Source organism: Erpetoichthys calabaricus, chromosome 6 (assembly GCF_900747795.2).
Source record: "Erpetoichthys calabaricus chromosome 6, fErpCal1.3, whole genome shotgun sequence".
Taxonomy (NCBI): Eukaryota; Metazoa; Chordata; class Cladistia; order Polypteriformes; family Polypteridae; genus Erpetoichthys; species Erpetoichthys calabaricus.
The window spans coordinates 138067630-138095157 of record NC_041399.2 but is presented as its reverse complement, the minus strand read 5'-3'; the positions used below and the strand labels follow the sequence as shown (position 1 = coordinate 138095157).

General features: G+C 39.5%; 1 protein-coding gene across 2 annotated transcripts in view; it reads left to right on the top strand.

The window, feature by feature from the left end:
• Positions 1–25621, top strand: part of rpp40 (ribonuclease P/MRP 40 subunit) — a 77213-nt gene extending 51592 nt beyond the window's left edge. For both annotated transcript variants that reach the window (XM_028803948.2, XM_028803947.2), the window contains exons 6-8: positions 13359–13557; positions 13650–13784; positions 24933–25621. In XM_028803948.2, the coding sequence (XP_028659781.1) occupies positions 13359–13557; positions 13650–13784; positions 24933–25131 (533 nt within the window). In that variant the 3' untranslated portion in view covers positions 25132–25621. The remainder of the gene's footprint in view (positions 1–13358; positions 13558–13649; positions 13785–24932) is intronic.
• The last annotated feature ends 1907 nt before the right edge of the window (positions 25622–27528 follow it).

Sequence of the window (27528 nt, the reverse complement as noted above, 5' to 3'; positions counted from 1 at the left end):
TATGTAATACGCACCAAGGTTATTATAGTTTTGCCTTTTTATATTAGTTTTTATTTCTATATTTTTTCTGACCTTACTTGGAAATTCAGTTTAGTTTTAGTTTTCCTTCGTCGTGTATTTTTAGTTTTAGTTTAGTTTTTAGTTCACAAAGACATTTCTATTTTATTTTTATATATATTAGTTTCAGTTTAGTTTTAGTAATTATGGCATTGAGCGCCTACGGAGTTAGTTTTGTGTCACAATCAGACAGAACTGTACACTTTAACAGATTTGGATATGAGTTTAATGTTAGTGAAAGCTTAATACACTGCCTGGTTTACTGTCTGGGTTTGTTTTTGTCTGATAAAAATAAGCATAATCAAAACTAGACAACTGAATATGAACAATTTACACATTTTATCATTTTTTAAATATTTTCTCATGAAAATCACAGGGGCTTAGGAAGAACAGGGCTCTTAGACTTGAATGAGTGTGCAGACCCCCACCTCGCTGTATTGAGGGAAACAAAGAACAACAAGCATGTAGTGTCAGGGTTAGGGGCATTGAGTCTTGAATAGACCACCATAAAGGACAGTAAACCCATAATGAGCAGAGCAAGAGCAGGTCATAGGAGTACAGACAGGCACAAAACAACAGAGACAGCATCTGAGATTAAGAACAACATACAGTGATCCCTCGCTATATCGCGCTTCGCCTTTCGCGGCTTCTCTCTATCGCGGATTTTATATGTAAGCATATTTAAATATATATCGTGGATTTTCGAGGACAATGGGTCTTTTAATTTCTGGTACATGCTTCCTCAGTGGTTTGCCCAGTTGATTTCATACAAGGGACGCTATTGGCAGATGGCTGAGAAGCTACCCAACTTACTTTTCTCTCTCTCTCTCTCTTGCGCTGACTTTCTCTGATCCTGACGTAGGGGGTGTGAAGCAGGGGGGCTGTTCGCGCACTAGACGATAAGGACGCTCGTCTAAAAAATGCTGAAAGATTATCTTCACGTTGCTATCTTCTGTGCAGCTGCTTCCTGAAAGCGACATGTTGCACGGTGCTTAGCATACTTAAAGCTCGAAGGGCACGTATTGATTCTTGACTGTTTGTTTTTCTCTGTCTCTCTCTCTGCTCTCTCTCTCCCTGCTCCTGACGGAGGGGGTGTGAGCTGCCGCCCTTCAACAGCTTTGTACCGGCGGTGCTTCGCATACTTAAAAGCCAAACAGCCCTATCGATTTGTTTGCTTTCCTCTGTCTTTCTGACAGTCTGGTGCTCGTGACGCGCACTCCTTTGAAGAGGAAGATATGTTTGCATTCTTTTAATTGTGAGACAGAACTGTCATCTCTGTCTTGTCATGGAGCACAGTTTAAACTTTTGAAAAAGAGACAAATGTTTTTTTGCAGTGTTTGAATAACGTTCCTGTCTCTCTACAACCCTCCTGTGTTTCTGCGCAAAATCTGTGACCCAAGCATGACAATATAAAAATAACCATATAAACATATGGTTTCTACTTGCGCGGATTTTCTTATTTCGCGGGTGGCTCTGGAACGCAACCCCCGCGATGGAGGAGGGATTACTGTATACATTATCTAAACCTGTTTATCCAGAGTAGGATTGCAGGAAATCTGGAGCCTACCACAGCAGGTTTGGATGCAAGGCAGGATAAATCCCTGGTATGCAATATGTATGATAAGGCTGATGTTAAGAACAAAAAGAATATGATATTTCAACTATCTATTTTGAGAGAGAAAAAAACATTGAAAAAAGGGAGACAAACATTTTAAAATATAATTCTGCTAATGGATTACTTTCACAATATCAGGTATTTTAAGTTGTGAATATGAACTTAAAAAGATAAATTAATAAATATAGAATAAATACAAAAACCATTAGTATGTTTAGTTTTTCATCACTTGTCAGACTCTCTACCTTTGTTTGGTATTGCTTCATTGTTAAACAATGTTTTTAAAGCAAAAAATGATTAGTCAGCAACAATATGCTAATCTTGTATGATGACCTAGTCTGTCTCTCGATCAGTGGCATTTTATTTTCAAAACCAGGAGTCGTCTCCCCTCGACTTCCGTGTATACTCAGATATGGGGATGGATATTTGAGGAGTAAACCGCAAGTCAATGATTATATTTTTTATATTATGTACATTAAGGAACCATCAAAAACAAATCAAATTAATTATATATTGAAACAATTATTATATAAGTAAAGTTGAAAAAAATCAGACTCTGCAGCTGTATAAATAATAAAAAAAAAAAAAAAAAATCGAGTATGTGTTTAGGTAAAGTACCACTTCCGGGTGATGGATTTAGCCCGAAAGTTAATTCATATCTATAATTGTGGTGTAACAACCACATGCCGAATTTCATCTATCAATCTAGTTGCGTTTTTGAGTTATCGTGTTTACACACAGACACAGACGCGCACGCGTACACACACAATTTCAAAAAACAGTATTGTTGGACACTGGTTAGTCTATAACATCAAGACTCATCAAAATATCGGTCGAATTTTTTCATGATTACTGTACTTTCTCTATACTTCGTATATGAGAAAGTGACAACGATTTCTCCTGTGTGAAGTGGCAGGTGAATTGCTGTTAACAAAAAGCAGACACCTAAGAAAATAAACTGAAACGTTACTCACTTGTGATTTTTCTGTCCATAAACATTTTGTTAACCAGCACACATTCTGATTTCAGCCGTTTGAATTACATCTTGATATACAACAAGTGCAAAGAATGGCGGCACGCAAATCGCTTTCTATCTCTCACGCTTTACACACCCCGCACTCAACTTGCTCCGTCACTGCCAAATGCTGTGTGAAACAGCCGCCCCTCCGTCACCCAGCCGCCGTTCACTGGATGAATATATTGCGGGTGGCTCGTGGTGGATGACTTTGTTTTAGAGTTAAAACCTTACAAGGGTTAAAGACTACCGGTAAGAATATTCATTCAAAACGAAAACTAAAATATTTTAGTAAATTATTACTTTTTATTTCAGTTAGTCTTTCACCCTACTTTAATAGTTTTGTTTAGTTTTAGTTTTCATTTCGGTTTTGTTAATTATTTTATTTCAGTTTACTGAAAAATGTTTTTTTAATAATAGTTTCAGTATTGATTTTAGTTTTCATTAACTATAATAACATTGATACGCACTTTATAAAGTGGCGCAGGTTGTGCAATATTATAACTGTATCGCAATTTACAGTGAGGTAATTGTACTTGTAAGTACCAACAGATTGATTGAGTGCGTTTATAGTTCTTGGGATGAAAACTGTTTCCGAAACCTTGAAGTCCGTACAGGAAAGGCTCTGAAGCGGTGTGTCGGATGAGAGCAATTCAAATAGCGAATGGCTGAGGTAGTGTGTGCTTGATTCTGTGTAACGATAATTTTCTTTCCGATCAGCTTCTCCGAGTGGTGCAGTGAAAGTAACAACGCTAAAGCAGCTATGGTATTTGGAATAGTTTGGCCATTCCGTGGACCATTTACTATTATTACAGGTTAATTACAATCAGATGCCTTAAACTAATAAACAATATGCGGTTAATTTCAGTGTATTATAAAGCTGCGTCAGGGATGTAGATCTGAAAAAGAAAGGGAAAAAAAAAAGAAAGGGAAACCACGCTGGAACAGTAGCACTGCTTTGACGCTGGGTGCCACCAGTTTGCAAAACCGAGCGGACAACTTGCATACGCCAGGGTTTGAGCTACCGTGAAAATGTGTGTGGCTTTACACCAAGTTTTGGTTTTATACATCACGATTCGAGTGTGGAAACGGGCTTATGCAACATTTTTGTGCGTATGCACCGTTTATACATGAGGCCCCAGGTCACTGAAGTTGGAAAAAAATTACTGGTTACTTCAATCGACTGGAGGTGGAGTAAAAATGTAACAATTCTGATTAAATTTAAATGTCTTAAAACCTCAATTTTACATATACTAATTCAAATAAACTTTTTCTCTTTAGCCTTTTGGTAACAATATAAAACTCGTAGCTCCTTTTCACTGTGCTAATAGTCTGCTTTTGTTTTGCAAATGTGTGGTTTAGCAGAACGTATCCTGGTACAATCCCCCCTACCATTCAGTCAGATGAAGGCATCGCCCTGCTGAAGTGTGTATTGAAGTGTTTATCAGGCGATGCATTTGTAAGAAATTATATAGGTAATGAAATACTGTGATTTGAAATACATACATTTCTGATCATGTCTGTTCTTTGTCTACGACGGTCTATGTAAATATAGAATGACAGATGAAATGTGAGGCAAGAAATGCTGAGCACATGGCTAAAACAGAAAATGTTTTCATATGTTTTAAGTAATAACATCATTTTGACATGAATTGTAGGATGTGTGAAGACTGAAGCCAAAGTATCCAAGAAACACTTTAACAAACGGTAGTAACAAAACAAGTATGCTTTTATTCAAGAATAACACTGAAGAAAAAGAAAGTGCTCAGTTGACATGTTGCTGAAGCCTAACTTTCAGTCAGTACAAAATAAAAGTTGTTCGCATAAGTGTGTGTTTGCGTGTTTCGTTTTCAACCAGTTGTCACAGTATTAATGCTGCTCCGTCACAGTTCTGCGCAGATGGCGCAGTGGATAAGGTACTGTTTAGCAATAATGAGGTAATAGGTTCAAATCCAGCGTCTGGTGAGCTGCTATTATTATTATCATATAACCAAAACATACATTTAATGCAAGTCTGTAACATTGTATGTAAATTTATGGTACTTGTAAAAGATGTTACTTTTCCTTTCAATCTGCCATTCATATCAACATGTCATTTGAACATGTTTTTTTATTCAGTTTTATTCTTGAATAAAACTTAATCTGAACAATTTTTTATTCAGTTTTATTTTTGGATTCTTGAATAAAAAAATGTGTTCAAATGACATGTTGATGTGGACTGTCCGTGTGTGAGGAAAAGTAACATCCACCACAGAGACTGTGGTGTCTGTTTACTGAACAAGTCATAAAGAAAAAATGAATGAGCTGTGTTTGTGTATCTGCTTTTATCCCTTCAGCACTATCATTTACAAGTACCATAAATTTACACCAGCTGTTACATACATTTGGTATGAGTCTGTATTTATTATCTACTAGGGGTGGGCGGTATGACCAAAAATTCTATATCACGGTATTTTTCTAAATTATCCCGGTTTCATGGTATTCGACGGTATTTTTTTTCCCCATGCATGAGTGGATGTTAACCACATTTTCCACTGCAATTACTGGCTAAGAATAACCTATTCCACTGTCAAGTGTATTGTACACTGTACAAAAAAAAACATTTTAATGTGCACACAATTATTAATACAGTTTGCATTGCCCCATAAAGTGATAGTTTTCAAGGGGGGTGCAACTAATGGAGAAGGTATCACATTGCATGACAAATGCAGTCAAAATATAGAACCTTTTTTATTGAACAAATTTTGCAAAAACAAACTATAATTTTGACAACATATTTTCAACCATACAAAGAGGCATTTAGACTTAGTAAAATATCCAGAAGTGCTTGTCAAAAATTGTATTGCACCGAATATGTCTTAGAAAAGGAATAAATAGTAAATATTTTTTGTAAACCAACTACACTTTCTGTTAATGTTAACAATCTCTGTCCACTGACACGTTAAAGTGACTTTTTAAACAACTTTATCATCATTAAACTGCATAATACTGTATTTAAACTAATAAATAATAACAATAAAATAAATAATAGTATTATTACTGATAGTTGCACTATTACTTCAAGACTTCAAGCCCAGGTGCATTACACAGTATTCACCAAATTAAAATAAAATAAAACAAGTGCAACTTGGTGATGACATCTTTACCAACTGAACCATCATTTAGGCAAACTGCATTAATATGGACCTTGCTTCAAGCTAAGCTATACTGGGAAGAAAAAAACCAACAATATGTCGAGAACAAAGTCAACATTTCCACTTTATTCTCGCCGTTTATGTCGAGATTAAAGTCGACATTTCCACTTTATTCTCTTAGTTTACTTCATAATTAAAGTAGAATGTTGTAACTAAACTTCTTCCTAAAATCGATGTTTAATCAATTACTTAATTTACCCCGTCATAAATTAATGCAGCACATTAAATGCTTTGTGTTACGTTCCCTGACCCAGTGGTTAATCACTATGCTTCTTAAACTGACTTCCTCCGCACTAAGAGAAGACAGCGATCACCATACAGAATCCATTCACTTCATGATATTCCTGCTTTCTGAAAATTTAGAATGCTAAGATAAATACTTGATATCATTTTCATGATGAAATGCATTAAAGCAGGTATTACACATGCACGGTAGTGAGGCGGTAGTGCTGCTCCCTCGCAGTAAGGGGTCCCCAGGTGTATGTTCAGTGTAGAGAACTTTATGGCAGGTGTGACGAGGCTCCAAAAAACTGGATATATGAATAGCTGTCGCACAGGTTTAACTTAAATATTGTGTAAATGTTGGGTTTGTGATCTGCTGGTCGGAGACACGAACACAGAATTCAATGCATGTTCTATTGAGCGGGCTATTTTTATTGCATGCATGCTGTCTCTATCTGACGTAGGCTACCAAAACCCCAGTTCCTATCCTTCCTTTTTCTTTCACCACATAACCAATCACCACACGATAAACGTCTTTGTGAAATTAAACCTAGTTATAAACTTAGCCCACGGAGTGTTCAGAACTTTAAAAATATCTTCGTTATACATGTTTAATTATGCCATCCATTCAGAGTTGCGCCCATCTCTGAACGAGTCGCCAGCACATCGAAGGATGAATACAAGCAAAACATACACTAGCAGGGTCAATATAGAACAACAAAACCCCACATCCTACATGACTTTGAAAGGAAACTGAAGCGCCGAGTAAACCCACCAGAAAAACATGCAAATGCAAGGCAGGCACGCCGCCGTGCCCCCATATGATTAATGCATGCTTTAATGCATTTCACCATGAAAATTATATTAAGTAGTTATTTTAGCATTCTAAATGTTCAGAGAGAAGGAAGATCATGAAGTGAATGTATTCTTGACTACAGATCGCTGCCGGCGCATCCTCTTAGTGCAAGAAGTCAGTTTAAGAATCACTTAACACAAAGCATTTAATGTGCTATATAACTTATGACGGGGTTTGAGAAAATCTAGTAAATTAAATATTCATTTTACGATGAAGTTTAGTTTACGATGTTCTACTTTAATGACAAATTATGAGAATAAAGTCAACATGTCGACTTTAATCTTGACATAAACGGCGAGAATAAAGTCAACATGTCGTTACACTATTACACAGTACCCAGGTACATTACACTGTATTGAAAACAAATAAAACAAGTACAACTTGGCTTGCAGTATTATCCAGTAGTATAGAAACAGTATTTACACATCTGACCTTTTAAAACTAAAGTATCTCCAGGCTCTTTGTCCATTTTCACCGCGCAGCATTCCTATGCTACCGCCCACTATTTGGTGGTGTAGCAGTGAAAAAGAGCCCTAGTGCAACAAATCTGTGTTTAGCGGTGTAGCAGTGAAAAAAGGTCCCCACTTGAACAGTTTCCCGCTGTGCCATGTTCCGAACGTCGTTTAGGCAATTTAAACCGGTGTTGCAGTATAAGAAAAATCCATATCATAAAAAAAATAAAAAACGATTTTCGGTATGAACCGGTATACCGCCCAGCACTATTATCTACTCTAATAGTAACAATAATAGCAGCTCATTACTCAAAATGGTAAATATGAGGAGGACTCGTGATTGAACCTACAACCTCTTGATTATGATGCAGCAGTCCTTGCCTCTGTACCAGCCAGCCTAACAAGTTTACTTCCTATCGATTGATAGTTGGACTTCAGTCTTCACACATTATACACTTGACGTCAACATTTTGTCAATTATTACTATAACATGAAAAAAGTTTTTTAGTTGTGTTCAACATTTCTGGCATCGCATTTCCTATCATCCTACATTTACACAGATCGTTGTAGACACGGAACACACATGAAATGTATGTATTACAAATAACAATGTTATTTACCCTATACAATTCCAGGTACCTCACTCCCAGTTGAGACTTAAGGTCTGAGAATTTTGTGTCTGACTTAAGCTGTCTCACTGGGGGATGGGAGAGCTTGCCGCTTGTGTTGATTGACACATTTGCAAAACAAAGACGCTGATGATGAGGTGTGAGGGAATTTAAGGTGGCCCGGCATTGTGAATATTTTTGTAGGCTTCAGGGGCTCAAGAGTTCAACCAACCTTTAAATGGTCACGTTGCTAAATAGTAGCCTGATTCACGATGGCAGTGATGAAATACCTTGTGTCTTATATAGAGTAGTCGGAGTTGGTTTTACCATAAATTGTGGAGTCAGTCTGGATCAAAAATTTTGTGTACCAACTTCACAGCTCAGCTTAAAGTCAACAATTTCAAATCACATTCTCTGCTTAAAATAAAGTCACAGCCAATTTCTAGGCAGTACCTGTTTTTAACTTATTGATTATAAATTGTTGATAATTGGCTTTAATGAGCTACTCATTCACTTTTTGTTGATCAGAAGTATGTTGCATTTTGCATTACACCAACTTTTTAGCTCCTCATTTTAAGATGCTAGATATTTTTTTATGCAGTTAAATCAGGCGTATCCATAAAGCCCACAGGAAAATGCACAGCCAGTTCTTAGAATGTTATGAGGTACTTAATTACCTGTGGCCGTATACACAAAGGGGCTAACAGCTAGGAGTCCTGACCCTTTGTCATGTTGATGTTTCTTCTGCATGTCCATGCTCTTAACTCTCACAGCCCATTGTTCTTGAAACTTGTGGAAGAAATGCATTTGATCAATAGTGTAGTTCTCCAATTTTATTACACATTGGTCTATTTCATTTTGGAAAAATGTTTTCTTTCAACCTCTCCTGGAGTGTTAACCTCTTTGTAAAATGATCTCAAATTTAAATGTAAGTGTTTATCAAATTATTACAAAGTCTATAATTAATTTTCTGTGCAATAGCTATATTTAAATTATCCATTGTGAAAACTTAAAGTACCTTTTGATAGTCAATGTTAATTAAATGTAATTTAACAGGCTCAACAGAGAAATGTTTAATATAAGACGAGTAATATGGAAAGTGTTGTAGCCAAAAATAAAAGTATGGTGGGATATTCCCATGAGATGGTACTATTTTGACTAGTTTCCTCAGATCACAGGTTTATAAATTTTAAACAAAAAATGTGTTCCCATTGCCCAAAAATGATAGCCAAATTATGTACAAACAAGCATGCCTTTAGTTATAAATAAATCACCAACTGTTTCACTAGCAAAGCACCCCCCACACCATCCCACCCCTCCCCAGTGCTTCACAATTGGAACCACACATGCAGACTTCATCAGTTTCTGTTTCCTACCAAAGAAGGCTTATTTATTTATTTATTTATATATATATATATATATATATAATATATATATTATAATATATTAATATAATATAATATACCCCTCCTCGAACCTCCACCTTATCGTGGTGGAGGGGTTTGCGTGTCCCAATGATCCTAGGAGCTCTGTTGTCCGGGGCTTTATGCCCCTGGTAGGGCCACCCAAGGCAAACTGGGTCCTAGGTGAGGGATGAGACAAAGTGCGGTTCATCCAAACCTCCATGATGAATACAAAATTTGGACAGCGTTTTCCCTCGCCCGGACGCGTGTCACCGGGGGCCCCCTCTGGAGCCAGGCCTGGAGGTGGGGCTAGATGGCAAACACCTGGTGGCCGGGCTTGAACCCATGGGGCTCGGCCGGGCACAGCCCGAAGAGGCAATGTGGGTCCCCCTTCCCATGGGCTCACCACCTATAGGAGGGGCCAAGGAGGTCGGGTGCAGTGTGAGTTGGGTAGTGGCCGAAGGCAGGGACCTTGGCGGTCCGATCCTCGGCTACAGAAGCTGGCTCTTGGGACGTGGAATGTCACCTCTCTGAAGGGGAAGGAGCCTGAGCTAGTGCGCAAGGTCGAGAGGTTCCGGCTAGATATAGTCGGGGCTCACCTCGACGCACAGCTTGGACTCTGGAACCAATTTCCTTGAGAGGGGCTGGACTCTCTACCACTCTGGAGTTGCCCCCGGTGAGAGGCGCCCGAGCGGGTGTGGGCATACTTGTTGCCCCCCCGACTTGGAGCCTGTACATTGGGGTTTACCCCGGTGGACGAGAGGGTAGCCTCCCTCCGCCTTCGGGTGGGGGGACGGGTCCTAACTGTTGTTTGTGCGTATGCACCGAACAGCAGTTCGGAGTACCCACCCTTTTTGGAGTCCCTGGAGGGGGTGCTGGAGGGCACACCTTCTGGGGACTCCCTCGTACTGCTGGGAGACTTCAATGCTCACGTGGGCAATGACAGTGAGACCTGGAATGGCGTGATTGGGAGGAATGGCCCCCCCCGATCTGAACCCGAGTGGTGTTTTGTTATTGGACTTCTGTGCTCGTCATGGATTGTCCATAATGAACACCATTTTCAAGCATAGGGGTGTTCATATGTGCACTTGGCACCAGGACACCCTAGGCCTCAGTTCGATGATCGACTTTGTGGTCGTGTCGTCGGACTTGCGGCCACATGTCTTGGACACTCGGGTGAATAGAGGGGCGGAGCTGTCAACTGATCACCACCTGGTGGTGAGTTGGCTCCGATGGTGGGGGAGGATGCCGGTCAGGCCTGGTAGGCCCAAACGTGTTGTGAGGGTCTGCTGGGAACGTCTGGTAAAGCCCCCTGTCAGAAGTAGCTTCAACCCCCACCTCCGGCAGAACTTCGACCATGTCCTGAGGGAGGTGAGGGACATTGAGTCTGAATGGGCCATGTTCCGTGCCTCTATTGTTGAGGCGGCTGACTGGAGCTGTGGCCGTAAGGTAGTCGGTGCCTGTCGTGGCGGCAGTCCCCGAACCCGTTGGTGGACACCAGCGGTGAAGGATGCCGTCAAGCTGAAGGAGTCCTACCGGTCCCTTTTGTCCTGTGGGACTCTGGAAGCAGCTGATAGGTACCGGCAGGCCAAGCGGAATGCGGCTTCGGTGGTTGCTGAGGCAAAAACTCGGGCATGGGAGGAGTTTGGGGAGGCCATGGAGAACAACTTTCGGACGGCTTCGAGGAGATTCTGGTCCACCGTCCGGCGTCTCAGGAGGGGGGAAGCAGTGCAGTGTCAACACTGTGTATGGCGGGGATGGTGCGCTGCTGACCTTGACTCGGGACGTTGTGGGTTGGTGGGGGGAGTACTTCGAAGACCTCCTCAATCCCACTAACATGCCTTCCAATGAGGAAGCAGAGCCTGGGGACTCGGAGGCGGACTCCCCCATCTCTGGGACTGAGGTCACCGAGGTGGTCAAAAAACTCCTTGGGGGCAGGGGCCTCGGGGGTGGATGAGATACGCCTGGAGTTCCTCAAGGCTCTGGATGTTGTAGGGCTGTCTTGGTTGACATGTCTCTGCAACATCGCATGGACACCAGGGACAGTGCCTCTGGATTGGCAGACTGGGGTGGTGGTCCCCCTCTTTAAGAAGGGGGACCGGAGGGTGTGTTCCAACTACAGAGGGATCACACTCCTCAGCCTCCCTGGAAAAGTCTATTCGGGGGTTCTGGAGAGGAGGGTCTGTCGGATAGTCAAACCTCGGATTCAGGAGGAACAGTGTGGTTTTCGTCCTGGTCGCAGAACAGTGTACCAGCTCTACACCCTTAGCAGGGTCCTGGAGGGTGCATGGGAGTTCACCCAACCAGTCTACATGTGTTTTGTGGACTTGGAAAAGGCGTTCGACCATGTCCCTCGGGGAATCCTGTGGGGGGTGCTCCGAGAGTATGGGGTACCGGACCCCCTGATAAGAGCTGTTCGGTCCCTGTACGATCGGTGTCAGAGCTTGGTCCGCATTGCCGGCAGTAAGTCGAACCCGTTTCCAGTGAGAGTTGGACTGCCCTTTGTCACCGATTCTTTTCATAACATTTATGGACAGAATTTCTAGGCACAGCCAGGGTGTTGAGGGAGTCCGGATTGGTGGACTCAGGATTGGGTCACTGCTTTTTGCAGATGATGTTGTCCTGTTTGCTTCATCAGGCCGTGATCTTCAGCTCTCTCTGGATCGGTTCGCAGCTGAGTGTGAAGCGGCTGGGATGGGAATCAGCACCTCCAAATCCGAGACCATGGTCCTCAGCCGGAAAAGGGTGGAGTGCCCTCTCAGGATTGGGAGCGAGATCCTGCCCCAAGTGGAGGAGTTCAAGTATCTCGGGGTCTTGTTCACGAGTGAGGGAAGAATGGAGCGTGAGATCGACAGGCGGATCGGTGCAGCGTCCGCAGTGATGCGGGCTCTGCATCGGTCTGTCGTGGTGAAAAAGGAGCTGAGCCATAAGGCAAAGCTCTCAATTTACCAGTCGATCTATGCTCCTACCGTCACCTATGGTCATGAGCTATGGGTAGTGACCGAAAGAACGAGATCGCGAATACAAGCGGCTGAAATGAGTTTTCTCCGCAGGGTGTCTGGGCTCTCCCTTAAAGATAGGGAGAGAAGCTCAATCATCTGGGAGGGGCTCAGAGTAGAGCTGCTGCTCCTCCGCATCGAGAGGAGTCAGATGAGGTGGCTCGGGCATCTGATCAGGATGCCTCCTGGACGCCTCCCTGGTGAGGTGTTCCGGGCACGTCCAACCGGTAGGAGGCCCCGGGGAAGACCCAGGACACGCTGGAGGGACTATGTCTCCCGGCTGGCCTGGGAACGCCTTGGGATTCCCCCAGAAGAGCTAGAAGAAGTGGCCGGGGCGAGGGAAGTCTGGGCATCTCTGCTCAAGCTGCTGCCCCCACGACCCGACCTCGGATAAGCGGAAGAGGATGGATGGATGGATATATATATAATATAAATAATATATAACCTACGCTACCTTGTGACAACCACATCACTGGGCTTAAACACATTAACAAAGAAGGTACTCCACATAAAGAAGCCTGCAAAGTAATTTTGGATAATGTTATGCTTATTGAACTTTAGATAGAGTTATAAAATGCTGAACCACAAAATTCTAAGGGAAAAATATTGGGGGGCAGGAACGTCGGTATAATTTTAAAACTTTTGAATTTGTACTATACATCAGAAGAATGTCATTGAAAATGCAAAGTAGGTAAAAAAAAAAAAAAAAAGATTTTCCATGTCTAGTGTAGTGAATAGCCTGAATTTTGTAATTGGACACATGCTAAGTGTCCCTTTTCAGACAGACTTTTCAAAAATTGTTATCAGTATCATATGGTGCCAGTCTCTGCAATATATTAAGTTCACTGGTTAGAGAAGAATATGGTAGTGGTTGTGTTGTATTGTTTTTCTTTTGTTATTATTACCATCATCAGCTATTTTCTCTAATATTAAAAAGGTGATGAAGATTTCAGCCTCTCTACTCACTTTGAGAAGTACCAATGTAAGGAACATGCACCAGCTGTGTCTACAAAAGTGTTGAGAGACCTTCCGTATCCAGTTATTCAAAGTTGTGATCTGAGGGGAAATCCGGAAAAGTCATGTGATGCCTCAGAATTTATGGAGTGGCTAGGTGCAGTTACTTCAGAAATAGAATGGTGAGTAGTGTTTTTTTTTATATATATATATAAAACGCCATCTAAATCTTGTATTTTAAACAATATTTTTTTCTTCTACCTGAAAAAATCAGCAACAACGAAGCATCCAATTTCTTGTCCACATTTTGCTGTCCAGAGCCCAGCAGTGTAATGGAGAAAGCTTATCTTTGCACAGTTACTGGCTTTCTGCTGCCAGAGAATATCTGTAAGCTATTGGAACAGCTGTGGTAAGTATATTAGAAAAAATAAATGGAAGGAAGATGTGTAAGGTGCTGTTTTATGATCCTTCTCCTTGAGGGGGGAACGTAAATGTTGATTAACAGCAGTGTACATGTTTTTGGCACAATAACTGAAAATAGTTTAATTTTTCTTCACTCTGTTCAAGAAAACCTGTGGCCTTGCACCATAAAGTTTGAGTAAAGTGCGTTAATATAGTGCAGATAGCCAAGCACCCATAAGGTTGAATTTCTAGAGCATTACAGTGTCATTCAGAGCTGTTCATTAAGACATCACAGGTTCAAATGGATACAGATGTATTGGGGTGAAGCTTATGTATGTTGTAATTAATGGAAATATGTATACATTGTTTGTTTCATTAAATATTTTATATATGAAAAAATATCTTTAAATAACCTTATAACAACCACAATTTTGTTTTTACCATTCTGGAACAACCACACATTCTTCTTGAGCCTGAGCCTGATAAACTCCCACAAATTTATTTATTTTAAATTTTTTTTCTGCTGTGACTAATAGAAATTATCAGCACATCCTAACTCTCATCCCATTTGTGTGAAATTTAAGGTAGAATATATAGAATGAGATCAAAGGTAGCAATTTTAGGTGATGCACAATTTGTTCCCCCTACTGGTGTGAGTGGTGAATGAAAAGGTTACCACAGAAAACAAGTCTATGTCTGGATAATTCTGAAATTCCACGAGTTTTGGGTCAATATTAAGGGAGATTAAAGGTAACAAAGTTTAAATTGGGGGGTTGGGTGTGTGAGATTATGACTTTGACAGGCTATGTCTCCCTAAATATGTTGCATATTGTTTTATGCTCTCTTCCAAATCTATATTTTGTGTAAATACTATGGTATCCCCAAACTGAAAAATTACCATGTTAAGATAAAAAGTTTGTTAATATTAAATGCTGAATAGTGAAAAAACTATTTTAAAATGGGTCAGGGTTTTTTTATTTTTTATTTTTTAGTAAAACTAGTTTTATAATGTCATTAACACTCCAGAAAATTTGGTCTGTGGTTTTTGAGTTGTATCTAAACTATTATTACTTATAGGTGGTACTGCATGGTTTCATATCACTAATGGGCCCCTTTCATAGCAGCCATATTGACATAACTCCATCCCCAATAAGTTCAAACTTTGTTAGCTTAAATCTTCCTTAATATTGATCTAAGATACATACAATTTCAGTTCCAATGGTTACTCATATAACCAAATCAACATGCCAAATTTCATTAAAATCTGTGACAATGAGGTCCAAAAGTGTGATGATTTGACATGGAATTCCCTAGCTGAAGAACAGAGTGAAAGAGTGTAGCATTAGATTGCTACTTGTAATGTATAATCCATGACTGGTAGAGCAGTAGAAATTGTAGGTGATACTATTGTGGATTACAGAATGGATGAAATTGTGTGGAGAGAATGGAGGATATGTTGTTAGAAGATATTTAACCCAGATTTATTATTGGGGAAATTAAATGACAAATGTGACATTGGCATATATGCATCTTGGGTGAAATGATAAGAAGAGAAGGATGTATTTACAAAGAATTTGAAAGAAGTATGAGGAAGATGATGTACGGTCAGAGAATTATAATGAATAACAGAGTGGGAGAAGAGAGTAATGGGTTTGAGAATGAACATAGTGGATTTGTGTTTAGAGTGAGTAATTAAGATGGGGAATATATTTTAGAAATTATACTGTGTTTTGAGCTATTTCCAGAAAGAAGCACAACATTTAATTTAGGAGAGTGGTGGATTTCAAAGTCAGATTACATCCTGGAAAGAAGAAGAGGCAACGTTTGTAGGTAATTCAAAGGTTCTGCTGTAATAGGGCCACGTAAAATGGCATAGGATGCTGATAATAGATTTGAAGATGGTAGGGAGCAAGAAAAAAGGGGTGTGGAAATTAAATTATTAAGGTGTGTAATATAAAGGGAGAAGAGAAAGCAATCCAGAGAGCATACAAGAGACAAATGGAATTAGTGGGTAATTTGCAGAGGAGAAAGGATAAAGGAGGAAGAGGATATTTGGAGAGAAATAGGAGGATTGTGCATAGATGAATGATTAAATTGATATAGTCCACCATGGGGTTGGCAGGAATAGAGGTAGGTTTGTGATGTTCAGGCAGCAGTAAGAGAGACATCAAGAGCATTTTAGGATTGGTAATGTAGGCATTTGATGGAGGTAGAAGAATGGTATTACGTAGCAAACATGAAGGCGAAAAGAACATCTTTTATTTTAAGAATTTTAACAAGTGGAATATGGCAATATGTGCTTAAGAACCCCCCAAGCCAGTATAGGCCAACTGTACTCTATTTAGAGATGCTGCCTATGTAAAAGGTTAAGTAGCAGCAAGTACAGTTCATCTTCTTCTTTCAGCTGCTCCTGTTAGGGGTTGCCACAGCAGATCATCTTTTTCCATATCTTCCTGTCCTCTACATTTTGCTCTGTCACACCCACCACCTGTATGTCCTCTCTCACCACATCCATAAACCTTCTCTTAGGCCTTCCTCTTTTCCTCTTGCCTGGCAGCTCTATCTTTAACGTCCTTTTCCCAATATACCCATCATCTCTCCTCTGCACATGTCCAAACCAACACAATCTCGCCTCTCTGACGTTGTCTCCCAACTGTCCAATCTGAGCTGACCCTCTAATGTACTCGTTTCTAATCCTGTCCATCCTCGTCACACCCAATGCAAATCTTAACATCTTTAACTCTGCCACCTCCAGCTCTATCTCCTGCTTTCTGGTCAGTGCCTCCGTCTCCAACCCATATAACATAGCTGGTCTCACTACCGTCCAGTAGTCCTTCCCTTTCACTCTTGCTGATACCCGTCTGTCTCAAATTACTCCTGACACTCTTCTCCACCCATTCTACCCTGCCTGCACTCTTTTTCACCTCTCATCCACAATCCCCATTACTCTGTACTGTTGATCCCAAGTATTTAAAGTCATTCACCTTTGCTAACGCTACTTCCTGCATCCTCACCATTCCACTGTCCTCCCTCTCATTTATACACATGTATTCTGTCTTGTTCCTACTAACCTTCATTCCTCTCCTCTCTAGAGCATATCTCCACCTCTCCAGGATCTCCTCAACCTGCTTCCTACTCTCACTACAGATCACAATGTCATCAGCAAACATCATAGTCCACGGGGAGTCCTTTCTAATATCATCTGTCAACCTGTCCATCACCATTGCAAGTAAGAAAGGGCTTAGAGCTGATCTCTGATGTACAGTAATCCCACCTCCCCGTTGAATGCGTCTGTCACTCCTACCGCAGACCTCACCACGGTCACACTTTCCTCGTACATATCCTTTACAACTCTTACATACTTCTCTGCCACTCCTGACTTCCTCATACAATACCACAACTCCTGTCGAGGCACCCTGTAATATGCTTTCTCCAGGTCCACAAAGACACAATGCAACTCCTTCTGGCCTTCTCTATACTTCTCCATCAACATCCTCAGAGCAAACATTGCATCTGTGGTGCTCTTTCTTGGCATGAAACCATACTGCTTCTCACAAATCATCACCTCACTTCTTAACCTAGCTTCCACTACTCTTTTCCATAACTTCATACTGTGGCTCATCAATTTTATCCCCCTGTAGTTACTGCAACTCTGCACATTCCCCCCATATTCTTAAAAATTGGTACCAGTACACTTATTCTCCACTCCTCAGGCATCCTCTCACTTTCCAAGATTCCTTTAAACAATCTGTTTAAAAACTCCACAGCCATCTCTCCTAAACACCTCCATGCTTCCACAGGTATGTCATCTGGACCAACGGCCTTTCCATTCTTCATCCTCTTCATAGCTGTATATACAAATAACCTCAATGTGTCAGTGACTTTAAGAGTATTGATTTTTGAAGATAGTGTTTAGAAAACATGGCTTAATTTAAAATAAAGGAAAGCAGATGTGTTGTATGGAAACATCAGAAAAACATTTTAGAGGGAACTGAAATACAATGTTATGCATTTATAGATCTGGAAAAGTCTCAAGGGAAATAGTTTTTTTTTTTTTTTTTTGGAATAGCTGGTAAGTGTGGTAGAAATGTTGTATGAGGCATCAGTAATAAGTGAAAGCTACATACTGTATAGGAAAAGAAACTGTACAAGTTGTTTTGCATTAGGAGTAGGTGCTTAGCTCATTCCTCTTTCGTTGTGGTGGATGAATTCTGGGAATTGCTGTTTGCAAGTCAGAGGAAGAATTTCAGAGAAGGGTAATTGAATTAGAGGGGGTCTTGAAACAGGAATTTTTGAAAGTAAATTCTCTGAAATCTGAGTTTATTGGTTAATTCCAGAATGAGAAGTAAGATATGAGATATACGAGACTGTTAATACAAGATAAAGCAGACTTAAACTTTACCAGGTTAGAGAAGCTAAATATACTTCAGGTCCGTTATAATCAGAAAGTAGAGCTAGGAAGTGTAAACGGGTGAGAGGGTAAAGACAGCATAGAATAAATGCTGAGAGATGTTGAGTGTGGTATGTGATACCAAGAAAAATAATGGTAAATGTTTGCAGTATTGAACGGTTATAAAGTTGGTTCTTCCCTGGCCTCCAAGCTTGAGTAGTGAAACTGCCATTTTTGCTTTTTAAACAAACTGTGTGCCACACACGAGTAACCCTGACCACAAAGCATGAATGTATTTCATATGGATATTACAAAATCTGAAGGTCAGCTCTTTGTTTACATGAAGTAGTAAGACAAAATTCCACATCATTTTCGGGATTTTATAAATATTAGCCAGATATTTAGTCTCAAAAAGAGGATATCATCATGGAGGGAATATGTGGTCACACTTTATCAGTTCATCTATTACTTTTTAAAAATATTAACAGATCAAGTCTGACTGTATTGTGAAAAAGAAGAACAAAAGTCAAACAGATTTACTTGCATCTGTGTAAACATCTCCCCAACTCTTCTTGTCTTTAAGGGTATCAGTCTTTCACTTGAGCCCCTCACTGTCACTTGTTCTCATGAATTACTCCTGTAATGGGTGTCTCCACAAAGTCTTCATATATGATTGTAATGTTCTTAGTTTAATTCTTTTGCAGAACTCTCTGGTTGCATGATTACTGCATAACTATACAAAATCCTACTTCCATCGAATGAATCCATTGTGCATTATTATATCATCAATCCCAATAACCAAATCAGTCAAGTATCTGATAACATTGAATCTTCAGAGCTATCATGGAGTCTCTCTCTATTTTGTCTGCCCCTCTGTGCTTTTTTTTTAATATAAATGAAGCTTGTTTGTTTACTGCTATGCTGCCTTTCCACCCTCAGTGAGTTAGACAAACCGTTTTATGAAACACCTTACTTTGAATGGTAAACTGGATGCTGGAGTGTCCCTACCAGAATTAGGCATTCATTCTCGCCCCTACTCCTTATCCTTCCATAAAATGTCACATAATTGTCCTTTTAAACATCTTTCAGCTCACCCTATCACTGCTTTAAAACCGAAGGGACTTCTTGGCTAAATTCAGTCCCTTGATGAACTAACCACAAACAGTTTGGAGTATATGGTGAAATGTCTGGGCTGTTGTTTTAGGTGGCATTTAAATACAGCAACATTTAAGTACACCAATATTTCATAACCAGGCCTTACATATTACTGGCAGTCTTTTTTTTTTTTTTTTTTTCCCCCCCCCCCCCCCCCCCCCCCCCCCCCCCCCCCCCCCCCCCGTCTCCTTCTCCTGGGGAAGTCAAAAAAAAAAAAAATTGCCCCTGGAGTACATATTAGATGAAGGTAGGTTCCAGATGTTGAAATCTATGAACTTTTGCTATATTTTCTTCATACTTTTTTTCTTTTAAATTCAGCTCAAGTAAGTTTTCAAAGTGGGTATTGTTTAATTTTTCCACATCCCTAACAATTTATTTGCCTTTTCTGGTCCATTATCAAATGCCATAAAACCGGTGGCAGCAACTCTCTGAATGTAGCTGTACAGGACCTTCAATCAATAACTATTAGTATGTTTGTTTTTTCTTTTTGTTTTCCTTTTCTCTGTCTTGTCCACTGTAGGCCCTCGATGCCAGTCCCACTAGAATCCCAGAGTTTTTTTTGTATATGTTGAGTGAATGCCCTCCAGTACTTACCATTTCATCTGTCATTTCTAAATTTTCTAGTCCCTGTACTTTCAGCTAACATTGCTCTTTTAATCTCTTTTGCTTCTACTCCTTCAGTCATGTCTAGCTAAGGTTACCTCTCTAGCCTACTGCTAGTTTGTCTTAACTAATTTATTTTTTGTCTAATGTCTTCTTAGTAAGATGCTCTTCTGTATAGCTAGTGGTAATGGCTCTAGATGGAATGTGGTGCCCTGGCTCAAGACTACAGATGCCCAGTATATGATCTTTCCTTTGTTATATCTACCATTTCCAATACTGTTGCTTATTTTTGTGCATTTTGTTTATCTGAAAATTGCAGTTATATTTGTGAAATGTACATGATTCATTTTTCTAAAAATATTTTACTGTACAGCAGCAGTAAATGATAGCTTATTGGATTCCATTTTCTTGATTGAATATATTCATTTTATCAAATATCACCTCAACTCACCAAGGAGTAGAAGGCTGCAGTACAAATTACAGTCTGCCTGCCAACCCCCCAAACTCTGTTATCTAGGTAGACATTTGATGTTACTTTACATCACTTTTTTTTTGTGCAGGCTCAGAACAAGTTAAACACAACTACTTTACCTTGATCCAGACAAACGGAACAAGTTTTACAGTTAGGTCCATAAATATTTGGACAGACAACTTTTTTTCTAATTTTGGTTCTGTATATTACCACAATGAATTTTAAATGAAACCGCTCAGATGCAGTTGAAGTGCAGACTTTCAGCTTTAATTCAGTGGGGTGAACAAAACGATTGCATAAAAATGTGAGGCAACTAAAGCATTTTCTAACACAATCTCTTCATTTCAGGGGCTTAAAAGTAATTGGACAATTGAATGAAAGGCTATTTCATGGGCAGGTGTGGGCAAGTCTGTCGTCATGTCATTATCAATTAAGCAGATAAAAGGCTTGGAGTTGATTTGAGGTGTGGTGCTTGCATGTGGAAGATTTTGCTGTGAACAGACAACATGCGGTCAAAGGAGCTCTCCATGCAGGTGAAAGAAGCCATAATACAAGAAGCTACAATATTACAAGTGGCAAAATCTACAGTTTGGTACATCCTGAGAAAGAAAGCAAGCACTGGTGAACTCAGCAATGATTGCAGAATCATTTCCATGGTGAAGAGAAACCCCTTCACAACAGCCAACCAAGTGAACAACACTCTCCGGGGGATAGGCGTATCGATATCCAAGTCTACCATAAAGAGAAGACTGCATGAAAGTAAATAGAGGGTGCACTGCAAGGTGCAAGCCACTCATAAGCCTCAAGAATAGAAAGACTAGATTGGACTTTGCTAAAGAGCATCTAAAAAAGCCAGCACAGTTCTGGAAAAACATTCTTTGGACAGATGAAACCAACATCAACCTCTACCAGAATGATGGCAAGAAAAAAGTATGGAGAAAGCGTAGAACAGCTCATTATCCAAAGCATACCACGTCATCTGTAAAACACGGTGGAGGCAGTGTGATGGCTTGGGCGTGCATGGCTGCCAGTGGCACTGGGACACTAGTGTTTATTGATGATGTGACACAGGACAGAAGCAGTCGAATGAATTCTGAGGTGTTCAGGGACATACTGTCTGCTCCAATCCAGCTAAATGCAGTCAAATTGATTGGGCGGCATTTCATGATACAGATGGACAATGACCCAAAACATACAGCCAAAGCAACCCAGGAGTTTATTAAAGCAAAGAAGTGGAAAATTCTTGAATGGCCAAGTCAGTCACCTGATCTTAACCCAATTGAGCATGCATTTCACTTGTTGAAGACTAAACTTCAGACAGAAAGGCCCACAAACAAACAGCAACTGAAAGCCGCTGCAGTAAAGGCCTGGCAGAGCTTTAAAAAGGAGGAAACCCAGCATCTGGTGATGTCCATGAGTTCAAGACTTCAGGCTGTCATTGTCAGCAAAGGGTTTCAACCAAGTATTAGAAATGAACATTTTATTTCCAGTTATTTAATTTGTCCAATTACTTTTGAGCCTCTGAAATGAAGGGATTGTGTTAAAAAAATGCTTTAGTTGCCTCACATTTTTATGTAATCGTTTTGTTCACCCCACAGAATTAAAGCTGAAAGTCTGCACTTTAACTGCATCTGAGTTGTTTCATTTAAAATTCATTGTGGTAATGTACAGAACCAAAATTAGAAAAAAGTTGTCTCTGTCCAAATATTTATGGACCTAACTGTATATATAGCTGTTTTCTTTTTGCTGGCATTCATGTTTGAAGAATAACCAATAATTTACCCAGCAAACCAGACAGTGTGTGCAGTGTGCTGTTATGCTTCAGTGGCATCATAATTGATTATAATGTTGGTCTAATATTGCTGGAAATAATCTTGACATGTACCTTCACACACATTGTCTATTTAATTGAAAAAATATTTGACAGCAAGTCTTGCAGTTCTGTAAGACAATTATATTTTCCATTGCAAAATAGAACTAACCTTAAATGAGGTAACTGGGGTTATGATTTCAATGTAGAACCGGTTAGCAAAACAATGAATAATTGTTAACATTCATAAATAATGCGTAAATATAATGGTGTGTGTTTGTATAAAGGTAGAGAGTGAGCAGCTGTCAGTGTGCCTTTGCAAAAAGAAAAAAACAAAATTTTCACTGGAAAAAATATTTTTAAAAAACTGCTTTATCTGCTTAGCCTTCATCATGCCTGTTCCAAAAACAAAACCAAAAAAAAACTGATATGATATATAAGGTGATGTAAACTGTGAAAGGCAACCATCAAAGAACATGAAGGCAAAGATGAAAAGTATTCTCAGTCCTTCAGTGATAAGAAATGTGTGATCCAGATTTGAGCTTAGGTTCTTCAGTTTTCCTTTGAAATTTTGTGAAGCGGAGTGTGTCTAGGATAAAGGGATGTGAAATGTTTCACAGAAGACATAGTAAGGCCTTTGATCTTAAACCCTCAAAGAGGCATTGCTTTTGTTACGTTGCACTGTGAGTTGAAGTTTAATGCTGTTTTATTTTCTTGCACTGTATGCCACTTTGGTTGAAGATATCTATAATTTTCTTGTTACAGATAGATAATGTACAGTATATATCTCTCGAGTTTTATTTACAGGTGTTGTAAAAGGAATGCTGCAAATCAGTACAGCATGTGATTTCTGCAAGTACAAGGATGAATGTTACCATTTATATACATTGTATGTTTAATGCTAATCTCTTATTCAGTGCCCCAACACACCAAATTAAGTATATAGGAAAAATATAGAAAATCCTAATTATTGGTGAAAGATCTCTTTGCTTTATAAGCAAATAAGCAGGCAACATTTGTTTATAGCAGATTTTCACAACTTTTTACTGTCTTGTGACTCAGTTGTACCTTTCTAAGTTTATAGATGACCTACAAGCTGGATTTGGTTCGTGATGAAACAAGCACAAATGTGAGGGCCTGTTTTTGGGGGTGTTACCCATATGTGAAACCGCTGCACGTACAAACTGGGATCAGTTTTATACAGCACTGTTGATCACTTAAGCATCCCACTCCTGTACCCAACAGCAACCTGCGACCCCCTTTTCAGTGGTTGGGAAACAGTGCCTATAAAAATATGAATCATAATGCATTTAATTTAGCTTTTTGATATACAGTAGTTCACCAGAAAAACTCTTTAATGTCTAAGTGATCGAAATTGTGTTCATAAGAATTACTTACGTATGACCACTTTGAAATTGCTTAATTTGATGTGTTTTATTTTTTGGTCAAGTGCCTGCTACTGCTGTTTGACTCGTCTTTATGTCTAGATATACAAGCTTTTTGGGGCTCCCTCCTAATTTTGGCCCTCAACACCTGAAAAACTTTTCTTTTGACCATATTTTGTGCAGGAAATTACACCCTTATGGTAAAGAGTAAACCAATAGGTGTCTTCAGCAAAAATGATCAGAAGGTCTTGAAGTTGTATATGCCTTGTTTCTCCATGTCTCAAAACTTTGAAAAACTAGGGATGTGTAATATAGCCATGTGTAGTGTTTTTATTTTTACATTTTTAATCATAAATTAGACAATATTTTTGATATTTCATTCATAACTGGTGGTCCTATCCGTTTCACATTTAAGCATGTGGCGTATCTTTTTAAATTATTTCATGGTCATTGATACTGAATATGGTGTGGGGGGGTGGTTGTTGTTTTTTTTTTGTTTTTTTAAGGGATCTAGCCCTCTATGGACTCCTAACAAAGTTTGAAAAATGACAAATAAAAAATTTAATTACAATCAAGAATATTGAGACTTTAAACATTTGAATTGAAGCAGGCATTTAATATTTCAAATATTTGACCCAAATATTCTTGTTTGTTATGTACTTCCACTTCATGAATCATTACATTTCTTATGAACATCCCAAATTAGAATTGTTCATACAAGTAGGCCTTATGCTAATTCAGACTTTTAATAAATAAAAACATGAAATAATTGATGACATGAGTATTCATCCCCTTTAATAGGACCCACCCAAATCATCAATGGTGCAGCCAGTTGGCTTTAGAAGTTTATAATTAGTTAAATAACAGTTATTTGTGGACAGGGGGTTTCATTTGTGACAAGAGGGAGACCCCTGATAACTCTGAAGAAGTGGCAGAGGTTGGACAGACTATACAGACAACTACCACATCAGTCACAGCTTTATGGTGAAAAGAGAAAGCACATAAAATGTACAAAAATGCTCATTAAATCTCAAGAGTTTGCTAGAAGGCCCATGGGAGAAGTTTCCATGGTCTGATGAGACCAAAATTGAGCTTTTTTGCCCATCAGACTAAATGCCATGTTTGAACCTTGCCCATTATGGGGAGGGAAAAACACCATTTCCACCATGAAGCATGGTGGTGGCAGAGAGAAGGCCAAAGGGTTCAAAATAAACAAAAAGCTTGATGCATTTTATTTTTATATTTAAGGATTTCTGTAATTAGGCAATTTAATTGATCACTTTACAGTGTTCTGTTCTTGAAATGTAACTATTTTTCTATTTATCTTTCTTCTTTTATAGCCACTATTTTGATGAGCCCAAATTTGCCCAGTGGACATCTTTGACTGTTCACGGTTTTGCAGACAGTCCTGTAAGTTGGGGGAGTGCTGAACATGGATTTCACAAAGGAGGAGAAAATTTTTACAATTTTGTTGTTTTCAAAAATCGGGATTATTGGCTGCAGATGGCAGTAGGATCACATGATGGCTGTCCGCCTTAAAAGGATAAAAAATATTTAGATATGTTTTGACAAAGTCATTCTCATTAGTAACGTGTGCAAGTGTGGCCCTGCAGGTTGCAGCATTCAGTAATGGAACATTTTTGTTGCTCATGCATAAAATTGTATTAACATCCACAAAGTGGAGAATCATAAAGCCACAGAGCTGGATTATTTAATGACACTTTTTAACTCAGTTGTACAACTTTTGCAAAGCTAGAATACAGTAAATAAAGAACATTTAAAATTCACTTCTCCTCTCTCAGAGATGGTGACCTGAAGATGCTTCTGCCCACATCCCACTGCCTCTGGTCTCGACTGTGGAAGCTACATCTTCCTCTTTACCTTTACAAACAAGTCCCCAGTTGGTGAAGAAGATCCTGGGATTGAAGTCCTTTTTTTATTGTGTCTTTGGCCACTAACCAAAAACATTTAATAGTGTGAGAAGTCTTGTTAATCCATCGGACATCTCCAGTGGGATTAGTTGGAAGAAGACAAGAAGCAGTGGTACGAGCAGTGAAGCTCATAACATTTTTACATGGAGACCTGAAGTAATGAAAGTGTTTATATCGGTGCACGGTGAAGGGAATGCTGGAATGATCGTGTAAAAGTTACACATGATGGAGAGAAGAGGGGCTCCTGAAGATAGGAACAGTGAAGATGAATATGCCACGTCTGATGTCCAAGTACTGTTGTACAACCTTCATTATCTTTATTTGCCTGACTGGGCTCTGTAGTGCTGTTATCCTGCACTTCATATATAAAACGCTGATAAATAACTAATTGTAAGTGAAAATGAACAGAAGGGAGAGTTTAGAAACAAAAGATACCACCCATGTTGGGTCTGCATAAGTAACAAAAGGTGATCAGCCCAGAGTCCCATTCTAAGGTGCCTTTGAAGAATGGAGTACCGCAGGAAGCCATGAAGTTCACTCACAATTTAGCACATCACTGGTCTGTGTATTCATTATGCTTTTACACTCACAAATAACCTGAAAATTAAATATTCTTTCTTGTTTTCTTATTGGTTTTACATTGCTTGTCTTTTTTCATTTTTTTTTTTCCTTTTTCATTATTTTGCTTTACCAGTGTGTGAAAAAGTATTCTCTGTGAGGGAAAACTGCTGATAAAGTTCTTTGTTTGCAGTGGTTTCTAGCAAAAGGTGGTGAACCGTCTAGTTGAACACTGATTGGGTTACTGAACTAGAACATGATCTTGAAGGTATAAAAACTGTTACTGCACCCTGGCGCATGCAAACCCCACAAACGCTGGATCCTGTAGCTCCACAGCTGTTGACCTACCAGCCATGGATTTGTGGGCTGCAGCCATCTGTAATTTTCCAACTTCTTACAACAGCCTGAGCACTAAGAGCACGGGTGTCCTTACCATTGCAGCCTCATTAAACCTGCTGAATTCCAGTGGGCTTTTTCCTGGCAGAGTCGAACTTGGATTGTACACTGAATGATTGCTTTATACAAGCTCTGTATAAATGTATTATTTGTGCAGTGAATGGTTTTTGTTGTTTTGCCAGTGTTGCAGCTTTCAGGCTGTACAATAGGCAAAGCTAACTTTTCACAGTGCACTTCTCAGTATTGAGCCGATCCATTTGTTGAGCTCATGTTCCTTGCTGACCACAAGTCCATTGTGTGTGTCTACTGCTGCTGTCATTCTGCGCATTTTGTATTTAATAATAGAATGCTGACAAAATTGCAATACCAAGTGCTTCAGCTATTTGCAGTTGCCCTCATTTCAGCCATGAGAAAAATCTTTTTTTAACTGTAAAATAGTAATGTATCATTTTTAACATACTGATACAGCTAAATGAACAAGCACTTCCATTTCAGCAATGCAAAGGCAAATTCTCTGGATGTAGTTGCCATTTTGCAAAGCAGGAAAGTATGAAGCAAGGCTGTTTGGATGAGGTCATGGTGTGTGCTGTTCATTAATGTTGTTTTCATCTGTAGACCTATATAAGTACTGTAGGTCCTGTTGTATGTTAAGGACATCAATACATTACAGCTTTTACCCTTTTGAGGTGGGATTTCCAGTTTTACATCTCGCATGTCCGGGCTTATATAGTTTACAAGGATCGCTCAGTCTGCACTCAGATCTGTTTTTTCATCACTGCTTCCTCCCAGACATCTGCTGAATAACAGCCATCTTCATGTCATCTACTCAGTTTGCAGAAGTTAAGTTTATGTCTGGGACTCCTTGGACTAGCAGGGACAAACCGGTGAGGACATTTTTGTTGCATACAGTGGTGTGAAAAACTATTTGCCCCCTTCCTGATTTCTTATTCTTTTGCATGTTTGTCACACAAAATGTTTCTGATCATCAAACACATTTAACCATTAGTCAAATACAACACAAGTAAACACAAATTGCAGTTTTTAAATGATG